Raw genomic sequence first — 17,410 nt, 5'->3', positions numbered from 1 at the left:
TGCTATCTCGAGGACCCTATTTACTACTTATATGTACATTGAGGGGTAAACATACGTGCCTTTATTTAGGATATGCCTGTTTAACAACTTTTGCCTAGGCAGGGCTGTCTGGTTGTGAACATATTTTAATATCATATAGAGTGAATTTGTAACTTCACATATAATACTCTCATACATTTCACCATATTATTGACCAGCAAGTTATTTATTATTTTCAAATGAAATCTCACAAGGCATATTTCATACAAAGATTACAATAGTGTGTAGAGTGTGAACACAGGGATGCTTTTGGTCACAGTTACCCACAAAACTACCACCACAATTATTAGTCCAAACATGACTGCCTTGCCTGCTCACCAAGCATTGTCTCAATCTTCAGCACTGCTATTCCAGAACAACACTATGGTGGGCGTGACTCTTCTGTTACCTCAATTTATGTCAATATAACTCAATTGAAATCAGGGGAGTTATACTGGTGTAAAACAGATGTAACCATAGAGAATCAGGCCTATGGCCAGGATATTAAAGAACAGCATATAGTGCAAGCGGCTTTTCTTCTAAGTGTGAGCTCAATCCTTTCCTTCCAGATCTCTCGCCTATGTACCAGAAGGAGAGGAAGTAGAATGTGGCACATCTTAGATGAATCAGTAGTGAATATATCATTCCTTTTTTGTCCACTATCTTACTCCCCTCCAAATCCCAGATTGGCCCCCAAAGCATCCAAGGCTGAAAGCTTGCACTGCTGAGTCAATAGAAGCTTTGTCATTGGCTACAATGGGCACAGGATCTGGTGGTCAGCTAGCAACAACCTAAATAACCATCTGAACCCTTATAAGAATTCCAATATCTCTCAATAGCATATTACCTTCCATATATAAACACCATCCTTAAATATTTTCAATGCTGTGTTGGAAATGTTTTCATAATTTGTTTTCAGCTGACTCTGTGACTACCCTGTGCTAGCAACAAAAGAAAAACAAAAATTTCTTTTCTGATATTGTAAGTCCTTCAAGTAATATTAATCTCTTTAACAGTTCCATATATATGGGGCTTCTAAAGCAATAGAATGCCTCTAATTGTTCACAGCTCTTCCTTCTCACCAATTTAGTTGCTAATTTAGTAAAATGCAAATGCCTGACTATCAGATATTGGAGACAATGGACAACTTGGAGAAGACAACTAAAGATTTACTCCTTCTATTCAGTGCTTCTTGAACTACGATACAATGTCAGACAACTTATCAATGAGACTGGTTAGCTAAAGCCATCTCCATGTGTGCATGGGGGGGAAAAAATCCTCTTGTTTCCTGAAACACAAGCAATTATCAGGTACTATAGTAATGGGAAGATAGTATGGGCCAGATCATTAGCTGTATATGTTAGCATAGCCTCACTGAAGTCAACAGAACTATATTGATATGCATTGGCCAAGATCTGGCCCTATATTTTCTTCAGGTCAGGAATAGGCTAGGAATACATGGTACGAATATAAGGGAGAATTTCTCCTCTAACACTACTGAAGACTCTGATAAAGACCCCCGAGACAGAACTCGATTATGGTAGATTATTACAGTTCAATATCTGACCAACTTTAGAGATGACACATGGCTGTAATTACCTGGGCGATAGTGTGATGAAGTAGTAAGGCTAATACTGGCATCCTATTACTTCCTAGCTGGCAAAGTCACGTGGTTGATGAGGTCAGAGAAGGACCTGCAAACATGCTCAGCTGTGGAGACCAACTCCTGCTTTATAGCAGACTGCTGAGCTAGAAAGAAAAGAGATTATTTCACAGCACCTGAATGCAGCAAAATCCCTGTACAACTCTTTAAAAGACTCCAATTCAAGGTAGCTCTGTAGAAACAAAAGTTTTATCTGCTGGCTTTCTTATTACATTATCATCAATGAAAGTGAGGCATCCTGAGAGCTGAACAAAGCTTTGCTGTAATGAGACCATTGATTATAAGGGAATTGTATGTGAGTGGGAGGCTGGCTGTGGGGGTCAAACAACTACACAGACATAGAAATTGGAGACAGAAAAGCCCACCATGCAAGTTTGTTCTGTATTGACTGCTGAGAGTGACTTCCTCTACAGTACTATGTCTTCTCCAGTTTTAAATGACTCAAGCAGTGAGGGTTAAATGCTGAGCTCACATGAGTGCAAATCTGGAGTAATTCTAGAGTAATTGCAAACTGAGAGAGGAAGGCTAGTGTTGTGGTGACAGCACTGCAGTGGAAATTAGGAGATCTGGGTTCAATGCTTGACTCTACCACATGTCTAATATGTTCATGAACAGAGTTGTCAGATTATATCTCTACTCATGTTGAGTTAGTCTTTGCTCTGTGACTTATGGATTACTTACAGTAAGAGACTGCTCTTTGGGTCCATTCCTAAGCACCTTATATATAACAGCAGCATTGGTAGCACTGACTATTATTAAGGTTACCCAAGAGTTCCCATTATAAGACCCCATTTTCATTTTCTTATAACTTTGCTAAACTTTAACCCTTTGGGCTGACATTTTCTGTGTTGCACATCTTCCCCAGGCTGAACTTGTCTGGACAATTTCAGCCAAAATGGCCCAGCCATTTCTCAGAACAAGGACAGGGAAAAAAATTGTTTTGATCATGTTAAAAAATTCTTGTTACCTTTTCTTTGAAATACTCTAATACACCCATGTTTAGAAAAGACGGTTACTCACCTGTAGTAACTGGTGTTCTTCGAGATGTGTTGTTGCCCAATCATCCTCACAGACTGCACGAAGCGAGTCGTCGGGGTTGTGCGCGTATAAAGTACTCATAGCCGGGGGGGCTGAGTACTCCCGCTCTCTCCCGCGCAGTGGGGATGGACGGCAGCGTGGTGTTGCCGTGGCTGTATTTCGTTCTTTTGTCAAAGTGCCAGTATCTGCTTAAGCCTGTGGTCCCGCTTCTTGCGTGTCCGTGGCTTAAAGCAGAACAACAGATAACGCCCGGGTCGATGTGATGTCCTTCTCAGGCAGCGAAGAGGTGCGTCTGGATCTCCCAACGCTAGGCTTTTGGCACACAGCGCGGGGCTTGAAGCCCGGTGTACTATCTAGAACAACTACACTAAGACAACTATAAGAACTGAAACAACTACTATACAAACTACTAATATATATAAAAAAAAAAAGAAGGCTAGGGGGGTGTGGAGGGGCAGGAGAGAGCACTCCAGAACCAGGGAGTAGAAATTCATCAGGAAGCGACCTTTGTGGCAGGAATGTGCCTCCTTCCATCCCTAGGAAAATCTGCCCAAATTTAACCATCCTATAAGGCTTTGAAGAATTGCAGTTTGCACATGCTCAGTAGAGATGTGTTAGCACCTAAAAGCTAAAATCTCCAAAGAATCCATCCTCACTGAGCATGCTCCATCTTCTCCCAGCTTCTACATGGGACAGGACTGCACATGTGCTATCCCCACATAGCAACTCAGCATGCTCCTCCTCCATAAGGCTACAAGGGCAAAGTCAAACTTTCCCTGTAGTGGCTGCTCTGGTCCAGGGCAGAGCTGGCACTAGAACTTGAGAGCAATGAGCTTGTCTCTCCTGTCCACTCAGTGATCCCCTACTCGCAGGCAGCAGCACAGAGGAGAAAGCTGTCTCATTTGAATACAGTGGTAACAAAAACTGGACGATGGAGGAGGGAAGAGTAGACTGGAACAAGGTGTCTGATGAAACTGGAAGTGGAACAGAGGGAAAAGAAACTGTGCCTGGAACCTGCGGTGAGGAGCAGAATTGGGACTGGCTAGGCAAAGAGGTGGAACTGGAAGCCAGGGAGGAGGATGGAGGCTAGAACTGGTTGGTCAAGGAAACTGGGATCTGGGGGGTGGGAGGCAAGGGTCCTGTGGAAAAAATAGTATATGATCATGTATTTAAAGACTGACTCATAATGCAAATGCATAAAAGGGCTGAATTAAGGGTTCAGAAGCAACCTTAATGCTGGCATTTTCCAACTGTTGCAATCTCAGTAATGTTATTTTCACATTTTTTTTGTGTGTAATATATATTTATAGGGCCAGATGTAATGGACACAGAGTGCCTTGGGCCTTGCATGATAAGGCTTAATAGAATGTTATTAGTTTCAGATTTTAAGCTGTTTTAATTTTTTTTAAATCTTCCCAGCTCATTTTTACAGCATTATTTTATCTTTTCTCATATCCGACTCCCCTCCCGCCTTGAAAATCCATCCAGCATAACACAGGTGACCTATGAATCTAGCCACTTCCTGTCAGTGAGAAACAAAAACCGGTTGCCTAACTTTCATAACTGTTGTTCTTCAAGGTGTGTTGCTCATGTCCATTCCAAGTAGGTGTGTGCGTGCGCATACATGATTGTTGGAAGGTTCTTCCCCTAGTAGTACCCTTCAGGTCGGCTGTGGAGACCCCTGGAATGGTGCCCTTATGGCAGTGAATATAAGTCCCTGCCGACCCGCTGCCTCTTCAGTTCCTTCTTGTCGGATACTCTGACAGAGGGGAGGTGGGTGGGTCTCGGCATGGACATGAATCACACATCTCAAAGAACAACAGTTACAAAAGGTAGGTAACCATTTTTTCTTCTTCAAGTGATTGCTCATGTCAGTTCCAAGTAGGTGACTCCCAAGCAGTCCCTGGGAGGAGGGGTCAGAGTTCACTGAGCTGCCGACTGTAGCACGGCTCTACCAAACGCAGCATTGTCTCTTGCCTGCTGAGTGATGGCATAGTGTGACATAAAGATGTGAATAGACGATCACGTCACCGCTCAGCAGATGTCATGAACCTGTGCCACGACTGCTGCAGATGAAGCCTGTGCTCTTGTGGAGTGCGTTGTCAACGCTGGGGCCAGAATCTTTGCTAGGTCACAGCATGTTCTTGATGCAGGCCGTGATCCAAGAAGAGATTCTCTGAGATGAAATAAGGAGACCTTTCTTTCTTTCTGCAATAACAATGAAGAGCTGCATCAACTTCCTAAACGGCTTTGTTCACTTGATGTAAAAGGCTAATGCCTGTCTGACATGCAGGAAATGGAGCTGCATTCCCTGTCATTGGCATGCGGCTTAGGATAGAACACTGGCAGAAAGATGTCCTGATTTGTGTGAAATTGCGAACCTACCTTCAGGAGGAAACATGGGTGCGGTCACAATTGTACCTTGTACTTATAAAACATGGTAGAAAGGGGCTCAGACATCAAAGCCTTGAGCTCAGACACCCTTCTGGCTGATGTTATAGCCACTAGAAATGCCACTTTCCAAGACAGGTGGAACAGCGAGCTTGTTGCTAGGGGCTCAAAGAGAGGGCCCATGAGACTTGAGAGCACCAGATTAAGCTCCTATGGAGGGATTGGTTGTTTTACTTGAGGGTACAGTTTGTCCAGCCCCTTGAGGAAATAGCCAACCACAGAGTTAGCAAACACTGAGCATCCTGTTGAGCCAGGATAGAAAGCTGAAATCGCCACCAGGTGCACCTTTATCGACGAAACTGCCAGCCCCTGTTGCTTCAGGTGAAGCAAGTAGCCCAGGATAAAGGGAATCAAGGACTGCAATGGAGGAGTACCTTTCTGGAGGGACCAAATGGAAAATCTCTTCTACTTTGCTGGATAAGTGGCACGAGTGGAAGGCTTCCTGCTGCCAAGGAGAACCTCCCCAGCCAAGTCTGAGCAGGTAAGTTCTAGTGGATTCAGCCATGGAGTTTCTATGCTATGAGATGGAGAGATTCTGGGTTAGGCTGCTGGAAGTGGCCATGGTCCTGTGTGATCAAGTCCAGAACCAAGGGCAAAGTAATGGGTGTATCCACTGACAAGTCCAGCAACGTGGTGAACCAGTGCTGACGTGGCCACGCTGGTGCTATTAAAATCAACGATGCTTTCTCTCCCTGGACATTGAGGAGGACCTTGTGGATGAGTGGGAAAGGCGGGAATGCGTACAGCAGGTGCCCATTTCAGGACAGGAAGAGGGCATCCCCGAGCAAGCCCGGGCTGTAATTCAGGAAGGAGCAGAACTGTTGACACTTCCTGTTGCATCGTGTCACAAACAAGTCTGTCTGGGGAAATCCCCACTTTCGGAAGATGTTGATGGCGACATCCAGGAGCAGGGACCACTCGTGGCTGTGAAACGACCTCCTGAGGCGATCGGCCAGTTCATTCTGCAAACAAGGAAGGTACAAGGCCTCCAATTGTATCGAGTGGGTGATGCAGAAGACCCACAGCTTGAGGACTTCCTGGCACGGGGAGAGGAGCGAGCACCACCTTGTCTGTTTATATAAAACATTGCCGTGGTATTGTCTGTCAGTACGGATACATATCTTCCCTGTAGATGGGTTTGAAATGTCTGGCAAGTGAGGCAAACCGCCCACAGCTCCCTGACATTGATGTGCAGCAAAAGTTCCGCCTGGGACCAAGAGGCCTTGTGTCTTGAGTTCACTCAGGTGCACCCCCCATTCCATCGCCGATGCATCTGTGACTAGAGACAGCAACGGCTGAAGTATGTGCGGGAGTGCTCTTCTCCATATTGCTTGTGGGTTAGCCACCATCAGATGGATTCGAGAACCTGAGGAGTAAGAGTGACCAGTCTGTCTATGCAATCTCTGTTTGGCCTGTAAATTTAGGCTAACCACGTCTGAAGTGGGCGTAGCTACAACCTGGCATGCAGTACCACATACATGTACAGGCAGCCATATGCCGAAGCAACTTCAGACAAGTTTGCGCCATTGTAGTGGGGAATCTCTTGAGATCCTCTATGATGGCACTTATGGCGAGGACATGAGCTTCTAGGAGAAAAGTCTTGGCCTGGGTGGAGTCCAGGAGGGCCCCGATGAACTCTATCCTCTGCATACGGGTTATAGTTGAAATTTTTTTTTCCTACATTTAGAATGAGACCAAGCCTGAGGAATGTCAGTGCACCAGGCTCATATGGTCCTCCACTTGGGCCCAAGATTGACCCTTGATCAGCCAGTCATCCAGATATGGGAACACTTGCACCTGCTGCTTTCACAGGAAGGCCGCCACAACCACCATGCACTTTGTGAACACCTGAGGAGCCGCTGAGAGGCTGAAGGGGAGGACCGCGAACTGATAGTGGGTGTTGTTGACAACGAATCAAAGGAAACGTCTGTAGGATGGGACCACGGACACATGGAAGTATGCATCCTTCAGGTCGTGGGGGGGGCACACCAGTCTCCCGCATCCAGAGAGGGAATGATGGAAGCCAAGGAGACCATGCAGAACTTCAGCTTCTTCATGAATCCGTTGAGGTTTTGCAGATCTAGAATACGCCAGAGCCAGGGCTGGCTCCAGCTTTTTCGCCCCCCCCAAGCGGCAAAGCCAAAAAAAAAATTAAAAAATAAAGCCGCGATAGGTGGCAGCTCTACCATGCTGCTTCATTCTTTGGTGGCAATTTGGCAGCGGCTCCTTCCCTCCGAGAGGGAGTGAGGGACCTGCTGCCGAATTGCCACCGAAGACCCGGATGTGCTGCCCATTTCCATTGGCCGCCCCAAGCACCTGCTTCCTTTGCTGGTGTCTGGAGCCAGCCCTAGCCAGAGTCCACCCTTGGCCTTGGGGATTAGGAAATAACAGGAATAGAATCCCCTGCCTCTGAACTCCATAGGTACCTCTTCTACTGCCCCGAGTTGTAGGAGCATTTGCACCTTCTGCACTAGAAGTTGCTCATGAGAAGGGACCCTGAAGAGGGACGGGGAAGGTGGGTGGGAGGGTACAGAATTGGAGAGAATATCCCAATTCTACCGTGGTCAAGATCCAGTGAGCTGATGGTTTTTTGACCCCAAGCATGGTAGAAATGGGATAGATAGTTCACAAAAGAAGAAGGATCCGAGATAAGGACTGATGCGTCACCCTGGGTGCACCTTCAAAAGTTTTTCTTGGGAGGTAATGACTGTCTCGCTGAGCCTTGGCCCTGGGTAGAGGAGGACTGCAGAGGCCTTTTCCTATTACTCCTACCCTGTCTCCTGTTTATAGTCTTGCCTCAGCTGAGAGGGGTAGAAGTGAGGCGGGGGCTGAGGCTTAAAATGCTTTCTTTGCAGGGCAGGCGTATGAAGCCCCAAGGACTTTAGGATCCATAATCTCAAGGATTCTAGAGTGACCTTAGAGTCCGTCTGCTCAGCGAAGAGACCCGCACCATCGAAGGACAGGTCTTGTATAGTCTGTTGGACCTCTGTGGAGGGCCAAGACTTGTAGCCACGAGCTAGCCACGTGACAATGGCTGTAGACATTGTACGGGTGGCCGAGTCCACTGAGTCTAATGCAGCCTGCAAGGAAGTCCTTGCAATGGTCTTGCCTTCCTTCAGGGCAGCCCCAAAGTCAGAGCAGGAGACAGATGGAAGTACCTCCTTAAACTTGGACAGGGAGTTCCAAGAGTTAAAACTGTAGTAGCTAAGAACTGCCTGTTGATTGACAATTTGAAGCTGGAGCCCCCAGGTGGAATAGACCTTATGGCCAAAGAGGTCCAGCTTCTTTGCCTCTTTCGACTTTAGAGTGGGGCCCTGGTGACCCTGCCTTTCCTTGGCCTTGGCCACATCCACTACCAGCATGCCCAGCTAGGGGTGGGTGGAAAGGTATTTGTACCCCTTAGGGTACCATCATGCTCCACTGCTTGGACTATTGGTGAGTTCTTTTGGCTCTTCTCGGCTTCTTATGTGGCACCGGTGAGTGAGATCAGTGCCGAGAAATCACCAAACTTGTCTTCGGTGCCGGAGAGTGGCAGTGCCGTTGGTCTCTGGGCCCCAAATCCTTCGCCAGCACCACAGCCTCCCTTACTGAGGCTGGTGTGCTCAGCATCAAAGAGCTGGGCTTGGATCTGGACGTGGTCTGAGCCAGCTGGGGATGGAGAGCTGACTCCATAAGGAGGAGCTTAAGTCCAAAATCTCTCTCCTTCAGTCCTTGGGTGGAAACTCCTGCAGATCTTGCACTTGTTGGTCAGGTGGGCTTCCCCCAAGCACTTTATGCAGGAGTCGTGAGGGTCTCCCCTGGGTATAGGCTTCTGGCAAGTTTTGAAGCCTTGAGACCAAAGCATGCCCTGGTCCCTGGAGGGGAGTAGGAAAACTCCTAGTAGGAAAAAGTGTATGTGTGTGGGGGGGGAGTAATCCCCAACAGAAACTTATTTACGAACTAAATTAAAATACTAGAAAACCTATACTATGTAGAACTATATACAATACACGAATAACTATTCGCTAGGGGAAGAGCTTGTCCAAGACAAGAGAACAAAGTAGCTTCAAAGACTGTCACTGGCGGTAAGAAGGAACTGAAGAGGCGGCAGGTCAGCAGGGACCTATATTCACCACCATAAGGGTGCCACTCCAGGGGGCTCCACAGCCAAGGCTGGCTCCAGCTTTTCTGCCATCCCAAGTGGCGCCCCCCCCTCCCAAAGACAAGCAGCGGCACTTTGGCGGCAGCTCAATCGCGCCGCTTCTTCGGCGGCAATTCGGTGGCGGGTCCTCCCTCTCTTCCTTTTCGGCGGCAACTCAAAGAGGAAGAGAAGGAATGCGGGACCTGCCGCCGAATTCCTGCTGAAAACCCGGACGTGCTGCCCCAATACCGGATGGAGTGCCACCCCTTTGAATTGGCCACCCCAAGCACCAGCTTCCTACGCTGGTGCCTGGAGCCGGCCCTGTCCACAGCCGACCCGACGGGTACCACTATGGGAAAAACCTTTCGACAACTGTGCACGCAGCGTGCACACACCTACTTGGAACTGACATGAGCAATCACTCGAAGAACTAGAGGTTCCTCAGAATGCCATATCACTCCCTCCTTAGTAATTTACAGTGCCAGAAAGCACACTTAACACAAATATCCTGAGACCTATTGCCTCCCATGCATTTCAGATTTCCATGTAAAAGCTTTCTGCTAATGTCAAGGGATGCAGTGAGGTTTAGTTACTGCACGTCTAGAAATAAAAAAAAAAAGTATGTAACACAAGTTATCTAGTTAATAATATACTGTCTCACCAAATTATATTCAAATTGATGAAAAACAGCAGGTGCCATCATTACATACTCCAGGCCTTCTGTGAAGAGGGGATATGAAGGACACCTCCCCTGTGTTTAAAGAATGGATGTGAACTCTGTGGGCATTCTTTTTAGAGTAATTTTGAACCAGCGAAAGAAATTCAAATGAGACCTCAAATTCATAGAGAAGGCAAGAAAATGAGCACCCTTTTGTTGGGAACATAACCTGCTGAACCTCTACAGCATTTCCAAAGGTGAAATATAACTACATAGAAAGACTGAACAATATTTGAGTACAGGCTTGAGTAGTATTTAATGAGCATCTCACATGTTGCAACCTTTATATTCTGGGCAATTCCTAGAGTTGCTCAGGATGCAGATAAGTGCAGCACCCAAAGTGTAAATATAAAGGCACCTCATGCTGGACTCAATGGACTAAATTCTCTGTTGGTGTCAAAGGGTGACACTTTACTAAGTCAGCGATGCTTCACCCATTTACACCAGAATAGAGAGTTTGGTCCATCAGGTCTAATTCTCCACTCACTCATGTACATATGTCCAGAGTAGCTCCAATGAAGTCTATAGAACTACGCTGGAGTAAACTGGATGTAGGTCAGATGACAATCAGGCCCAATATCTGTGACTTTAGAACTCTTACCTGGTTGCAGTTGGAGAGATAAAGCATCCTGCAGCTTCAGCACTAGCTGCTGCAGTTCCTTCTCTTCATTCACCTCCTTCTCATTAAATGGCACTTCTGCTGCTGTAGGACTAGAAGCTGTGGTCATAATTCCCTGGGGAAGGTTCCTGGACCTTTCAGGTTGTGATATCCCCTCAAGATCTGTCTGAGGAATTCCCTTCTCTTTTGATTTTTCATGCTGTCTCATTAGGGGGTTGCCATTCTGCAGGAATATCGAGCCTGAAGTGGTACCTGATGATCTCAGGTTCATTGCAACTGGATCAGATTGAGTCTGTAGTAGCTGCCTTTTTTCTGCAGCTGAGGAGGGATCCAGGGATTTCCACTCAGTATAGCTAGTGGGGATGGGTTTTGCCAGAGCTGAATCTGATCCATTGTGAAGCTTTCTTTCCTCCCAGGGGTCTTTGCTTTTTGACATCATATTTTGACACAATACAAATGAAGGATGGTTTGGTGGTTGTAACATTACCTGAAATGAACACAACACAGGAAACCTGTTGCTTATAAAGCTTGATACAAAGCCAATGGAAGCCTGTTAAAGAGGTAGGATTGTTTTGTGGTTAAAGAACTGAAATGAGACTCGAGAGATCTGGTTTCAGTTCCCTCCCATCCCTACCACAGAAACCCTATATGACCTTGGGCAAATCAGTGAATCTTCATGACTCAGTTTCCCCACCTGTAAAAAGGGGATAGTAATGCTTCCCTTGTCAGTCTTGTCTAATTAGTTTGTAGCTTTTCAGGACAGGGACTTTCTCTTCATAAGCTTGTACAGCACTTAGCACAATGGAGTCCTGATCGTGGCTGGGGACTTTCGACACTACTGCAATATAACAACTAATCAATAGGAGTTATTCCATTGCCTTCAGTGGACTTTGGATCAGGCCCATAAAAACTTTGGTGTCTATCCAGAAACACCTTGTCTCAGCCTTTTTCTTCTTTTAGTTATCCCCTGATGATTTTAACAGGGCCGCCCGGGGGGCGGCGGCAAGTAGGTCCTTCCGCCCTGGGACCTGCCGCCGAAGTGCCAGGTCTTTGGCAGCAATTCGGCGGTGGTGGGCCCCCGAAGACCCAGGCCCCCTGAATCCTCTAGGCGGACCTGGATTTTAAGTGTATTGGGTCTAATTATATTGTACACAGGTTTCATTCCACAATTTTCAGTGTCTCAATTTATTGTAATTTCAGTCTCAAGATATTATACTTTATTGCACCAGTAAAAAGGGGACGTCATAGTAGCTCAAGCTTTAATTTGCTGGAAAATTATTCTAAAATTTAACTAAGAAAAAAATACACACACACGCAAGGTGTGCATGCATATTTCAGTATATATATGTGTCTGTGTACGTATGACTCATGCAAACAAATTGCATATATATCCAGTTGTAAGATGCCATGTATTTGCATAGCATATGAACTAATATTTTAGAGTGAGAACATCATTTAAACTTTAGAAACCAAAGGTTACTTTAAATGAATCAGAATTAAACTATTTCAAAAGAAAAAGGCAAAATAAGATATTGATCCACAGCAAGGAAAGACTTTCCTTTAATTATCAGACTAGATCTCTAATTCTTATCACCTGACAAGATAAGATTGTTCTTTAGACTGCACTGTTTAGTGATGTGTCCAGTCTTGATTAAGATGCATTGAGCAATTCTCTTTGGAGACTTTTTTATGGTTGGAATTTCTCTAAGGGTGTTTTCACTCTCACACATTATTATTCATTATAATTCTTACGTATTTATTTGTATTGTGGTAGTGCCTATGAGCCCTATTGTGGATCAGAGCCCCATTGTGCTAGGTGCTGTATAAACAGAACAAAAAGAGTCCCGGCTTACTGTCTGTCTGTCTATGTATCTATCTATGGACAAGAGACAACAGGGGGAACACAAAGTATCAATGAGACAATGCTGGTGCACAGTGCTCAAAGCATGCCAATAGCCAAATTGTTGTCAAGATTCTTGGCACATTGTTCTCCGTACCTTTATTTCCTGCCTCATTTGCTGCAGCTCCGCCTGCACAAATTCATGGTTTGCTATCAGGACTTGGAGCTTTGCTTCTAGTCTGCAGCTTTTGTCTTCCTGGGACTTGTGGAGGAGCAGCACTTCGTCTTTCCATTTGTTTAACTGCTTTCTCAGGTACCTGCCAGGCAACAGAGAGTGACAGGGGAAGTTACTGGACTAAATTACCTTCCATGCACACTCCTTAATGCAGAGCATGAGAGAGAACAAATATTGCAGCTGGGCTGGTGCAAAGGGGTCATAGCGCAGGTATAAGAACCTTCCCACCAGGGTGCAGGGGGCCAGTACTCCAGGAGCTGAACTGCCTCCACAGCAGCCTATGCACAGGGGCATTCCAGGAAGCCCAGGACATGGGCAGGATGGAGAAGGTGTGGCCAGGATGGTCCTGGGCTCTGGTGATTCAACATTCCTGGAATGGCCAATGGGACTGTCACAACAGAGACAAGAGACAGGGCAGTGCACAAGGCTGCCCTCCCTTGTGCCTGGGGTCGAGCCAGCTCCTGCCAGCTCTCAAAGTGGGGAAGTGCAAGCTGTCTGTCCTGGCCCCAGGACAGGAATGAATCTATCCCATTGTTCCCTCATGATGATCCTTCTTGTTAAGGACCTTCTGTATGGCCTCCACTGATTGCACAGAAAGTTTCGACAGAGCCACTGTCCTTGGAAAGATGAGGTTATTGCAATCAAAAGTGCTACCTACACACATACTAGAGCAGGATAATTAGAGACGATGCACCTAATATCTACTCAGGGCAGACAATAAATAAATACCACCCATTTCTCTAAACTAGAGGCAAACTCCTACAGAGAAGTCCTGCCCACAGGATAGCAATACAGCTTTGTCTTGCCCACTGCTGAGGCGGAGAGAGAGAGAGAAAAAAGCTGGTTAGCACTGGCGAAATAAGACAGCTGCTGTATATTGCTCAATTGAAATAGTTCTCCCCACTCTTCTATTACATCCAAGAGCTCTAGTTTATTAACTTTCTATTGGATAATGTGTTGGTTCACATAAGCAAGATGTAACGGTGTTATAAATCTGTCTTTTACTAAACGGTTTCTTCCAGCTCTATTTTTAAAAGAAGAAATACGTCAGTCAGTACGCACTCAGAAAAACCCACACTAGGGGTAAAGACAGAACTCATTTGCTCACTTTCCTCATGCGAGTAGCCCCACTGACCCCTTCAATGAAATTATACATATCAGCTGAGCAAGACTTGGCCAGAAGGTTTGTAAAAAGCCTGGATATGCAAAGTTAACATTAGTATTTAGATCTGGGTTTAGAAAGGATTTTCCTATCCTGTGAGAGGTGTGGTGGGTTTTTTTTGTGTGTTTTTTTTTTTCTTTTTTTTTCTTTTTTCCAGATTTTGTGAAATTTTTTCCCACCCTGAGATGGGACAAAAAGTCAATCTCAAATTTTTTTGTGAACCAATGAGCTGAAAACTTTTTTGGTCGGATCAGTTGAAACATCTCATTTTGATACCTACCTTTTTAAAAAAATTTTTAAAACTTATTTTAGTACAAATTAAAATTTCTAAGCAAAAAGTCATTTTGAATCAGAAAATGAACAGATCAACATTTCCTGATGAAAAATGTTTCATTGGAAAATTCTTGACCAGCTCTACTAGTCCTTTTAATAGTCCTTATATTTCAGCATTTAATGCCCCTGTCCTGTGCGGTTCTGAGAATCTTTAGCTATTTCTGTGCCCATTTCTGTCAGCAAACTTACACCTGAGTAACTTAACCTGTGCAAGTATTTCCACTGACTAGGAGTGAAGGGGACTATTCCCGTGTGCAAAGTTACTCATCTTCCTGTTTACAGGATCAGGTCTTGAGCAGGGTTGCCAATTTTGGTTGGCTGTATTCTTGGAGGTTTCATCACGACATAATCTTTAAAGATTTATCTTTAATTCCTGGAGACTCCAGGACAATCCTGGAGGATTGGCAACCCTAGTCTTGAGTCAGGACAGAGTACATTTCCGAAGGAGTAGGCTTCACGCGCACCATCTCAGCTACCATTAATTTCAGTGGGAGTTGAAGATGTTCAGCATCTCACAGGACTGGCCCCTGTGGGTATGTCTACATTGCAGTGGAAGCCTGTGCTTGAGCTTGGGCTCAAGCCTAACCCCTTTTGCATCTACACTGCAATTGCTCTAACCCAGGACTCAGTCCCAAGACCCTGCAGGGTCCAAACACAAGTCAAGCTGGAACCAAGGGTTTCACCCCTATTACTTTGCAGTGCAGATGCAGTCCACTTGATACATGTCCCAGTAGTCTGCCAGCAGGAGCGGCGCCAGGGTTTTTGGCACCCTAGGCAGGGGTCCTTCTGCGCTCCCGGTCGTTGGCGGCAATTCTGCGGCGGGGGGTGGTCCTTCCGCGCTCCCGGTCTTCGGGGCACTTCGGCAGCAGGTCCCGGAGTGAAGGACCCACCGCAGAATTGCCGCCGAAGACCAGGAGCACAGAAGGACCCCCCGCCACCGAATTGCTGCCAAGGGTGGCAAAATGCCGCCCCCCCCAAATCCCGGCACTTCCTAAATGGAAGCGCCGGCCCTGTCTGCCATAAGTATCCTACAATTCCATGGGACAATTTCCTTAGTCCTCTCTATCCCAACAATCTCCAATCCACTCTATTGAAAACATAAGCCAACCACCACTTTGGCAAATGGCAGCAGCTCACGTCAGCATTAACCCATTCTCTTCTGATCACCGATCTGCAAGCACACTATAGAGAGCCTCTGGGCTTGCAATGGAGAGCAAAACAATCAAGCCTCTTGCAAAGTGAGCTGCTTCATGGCCATAGCCATGGAGCACAGCCAAATTTTGGTGAATCTCTGACGCAAGGCAAGTAAAACACCAGGAATGATTATGCATACCAGCAAATAGATAAAAAGGTGGCAGCTCTACAGATTTGCTGGACAAGTGGTCCTATTAAGAGGCTAAAGAGTGAATACAGGAAGACCAGGAACAAGAACCGCACTTCAGGCAACTTGCTAATGACATGCCCATTTTAAGATGACTTTGACCGGGTTCTGGGCACTGCACCCAGCACAGAGCCAACCGTGCTTCATGATGACCTGGTCTGTCATGATGTTGCCCTTTAAAAAAGGGAAGGAGAATCTGGGGAACTACAGACTGGTCAGCCTCACCTCGGTCCCCAGAAAAATCATGGATTCCATATTGAAGTACATGGAGGAGAAGAAGGTGATCAGGAACAGTCAACCTGGATTCACCAAGGGCAAGTCATGCCTGACCAACCTGATTGCTTTCTATGATGAGATAACTGGTTCTGTGAATATGGGGAAAGTGGTGGATGTGATATACCTTGACTTTAGGGAAGCTTTTGATACGGTCTCCCACAGTATTCTTGCCAGCAAGTTAAAAAAGTATGGATTGGATGAGTGGACTATAAGGTGGATAGAAAGTTGGCTAGATCATCGGGCTCAATGGTTAGCAATCAAGGGCTCGATGTCTAGTTGGTAGCCGGTATCAAGCAGAGTGCCCCAGGGGTTGGTCCTGGGGCAGGTTTTGTTCAACATCTTCGTTAATGATGTGGATGAAGGAATGGATTGCACCCTCAGCAAGTTCACAGATGACACTAAGCTGTGGGGAGAGGTAGATAAGCTGGAGGTTAGGGATAGGGTCCAGAGTGACCTAGACAAATTGGAGGATTGGGCCAAAAGAAATCTGATGAGGTTCAACAAGGACAAGTGCAGAGTCTTGCACTTACGGCGAAAGAATCCCATGCACTCCTACAGGCTGGGGACTGACTGACTAAGCAGCAGTTCTGCAGAAAAGGATCTGGTGATTACAGTAAATGAGAAGCTTTATATGAGTCAGCAGTGTGTCCTTGTTGCCAAGAAGGCTAACGGCATATTGGGCTGCATTAGTAGGAGCATTGGCAGCAGATCGAGGGAAGTGGCACTGGCGAGGCCACATTTGGAGTACTGCATCCAGTTTTGGGCCCCCCACTACAGAAAGGATGTAGACAAATTGGAGAGTCCTGCGAAGGGCAACAGAAATGATTAGGGGGCTGGAGCACATGACTTATGAGAGAACTCATCTTATTTAGTCTTCAGAAAAGAAGAGGGGGGGGGGGGATTTGATAGCAGCCTTCAACTACCTGAAGGGTGGTTCCAAAAAGGATGGATCTAGACTGTTCTCAGTGGTGGCAGATGACAGAACAAGGAGCAATGGTCTCAAGTTGCAGTGGTGGAGGTCTAGGTTGGATATTAGGAAAAACGATTTCACTAGGAGAGTGGTGAAGCACTGGAATGGGTTACGTAGGGAGGTGGTGGAATTTCCAGCCTTAGAGGTTTTTAAAGCCCAGCTTGACAAAGCCCTGGCTGGGATGATTTAGTTGGGTTTGGCCCTGCTTTGAGCAGGGGGTTGGACTAGATGACCTCCTGAGGTCCCTTCCAACCCTGATATTCTATGATTCTACGTTGGCCCCTGAATCCACCATGAAGACTGAAGGCAGTCAGCAGCAGGCTCCAAGTAAGGAGCATGAAGTGACTCTCTTAATGAAACCAGTTCCAGAGCAGGCTGTGGATCAGGATCAACAGCGAGTTCTTGGTCCCTACTTGGAAGAGCTGTTTGATCCCCCTGCCCGAGGAACAGCCCACTGCCAGGTGTGCAGCAAACACGGTGGAGTCCGAAGTGGCCCCAGTGCCCGGTAAGTGTATGATTCAAATTTACAGTTTATTATTACAGTAATGGGAGTGATTTCTGCTCTAAGCAGCAATGTAAAAATAAG

The 17,410-nt window shown here is 46.2% G+C and overlaps 1 protein-coding gene across 8 annotated transcripts in view; it reads right to left on the bottom strand.

Moving 5' to 3' along the window:
- DYTN (dystrotelin) overlaps positions 1 to 17,410 on the bottom strand; it is a 66,325-nt gene that overhangs the window by 5,343 nt on the left and 43,572 nt on the right. For 4 of the 8 annotated variants that reach the window (XM_039493906.1, XM_039493905.1, XM_039493901.1 and 1 more), the window contains exons 13-15: positions 12,625 to 12,784; positions 10,610 to 11,114; positions 203 to 1,767 (exon numbers count right to left, since the gene is read on the bottom strand). In XM_039493906.1, coding sequence (XP_039349840.1) covers positions 1,664 to 1,767; positions 10,610 to 11,114; positions 12,625 to 12,784 — 769 coding nt within the window. In that variant the 3' untranslated portion in view covers positions 203 to 1,663. Of the gene's footprint in view, positions 1 to 202; positions 1,768 to 10,609; positions 11,115 to 12,624; positions 12,785 to 17,410 lie in introns of those variants that run through there. The other 4 variants (XR_005586051.1, XM_039493903.1, XM_039493902.1 and 1 more) reach the window with 3 other exon arrangements.

Source organism: Mauremys reevesii, linkage group 11, assembly GCF_016161935.1.
Source record: "Mauremys reevesii isolate NIE-2019 linkage group 11, ASM1616193v1, whole genome shotgun sequence".
NCBI classification, from domain to species: domain Eukaryota; kingdom Metazoa; phylum Chordata; order Testudines; family Geoemydidae; genus Mauremys; species Mauremys reevesii.
Note: the sequence above shows the minus strand (reverse complement) of the source record. Positions and strands in the feature narration are given on the sequence as shown.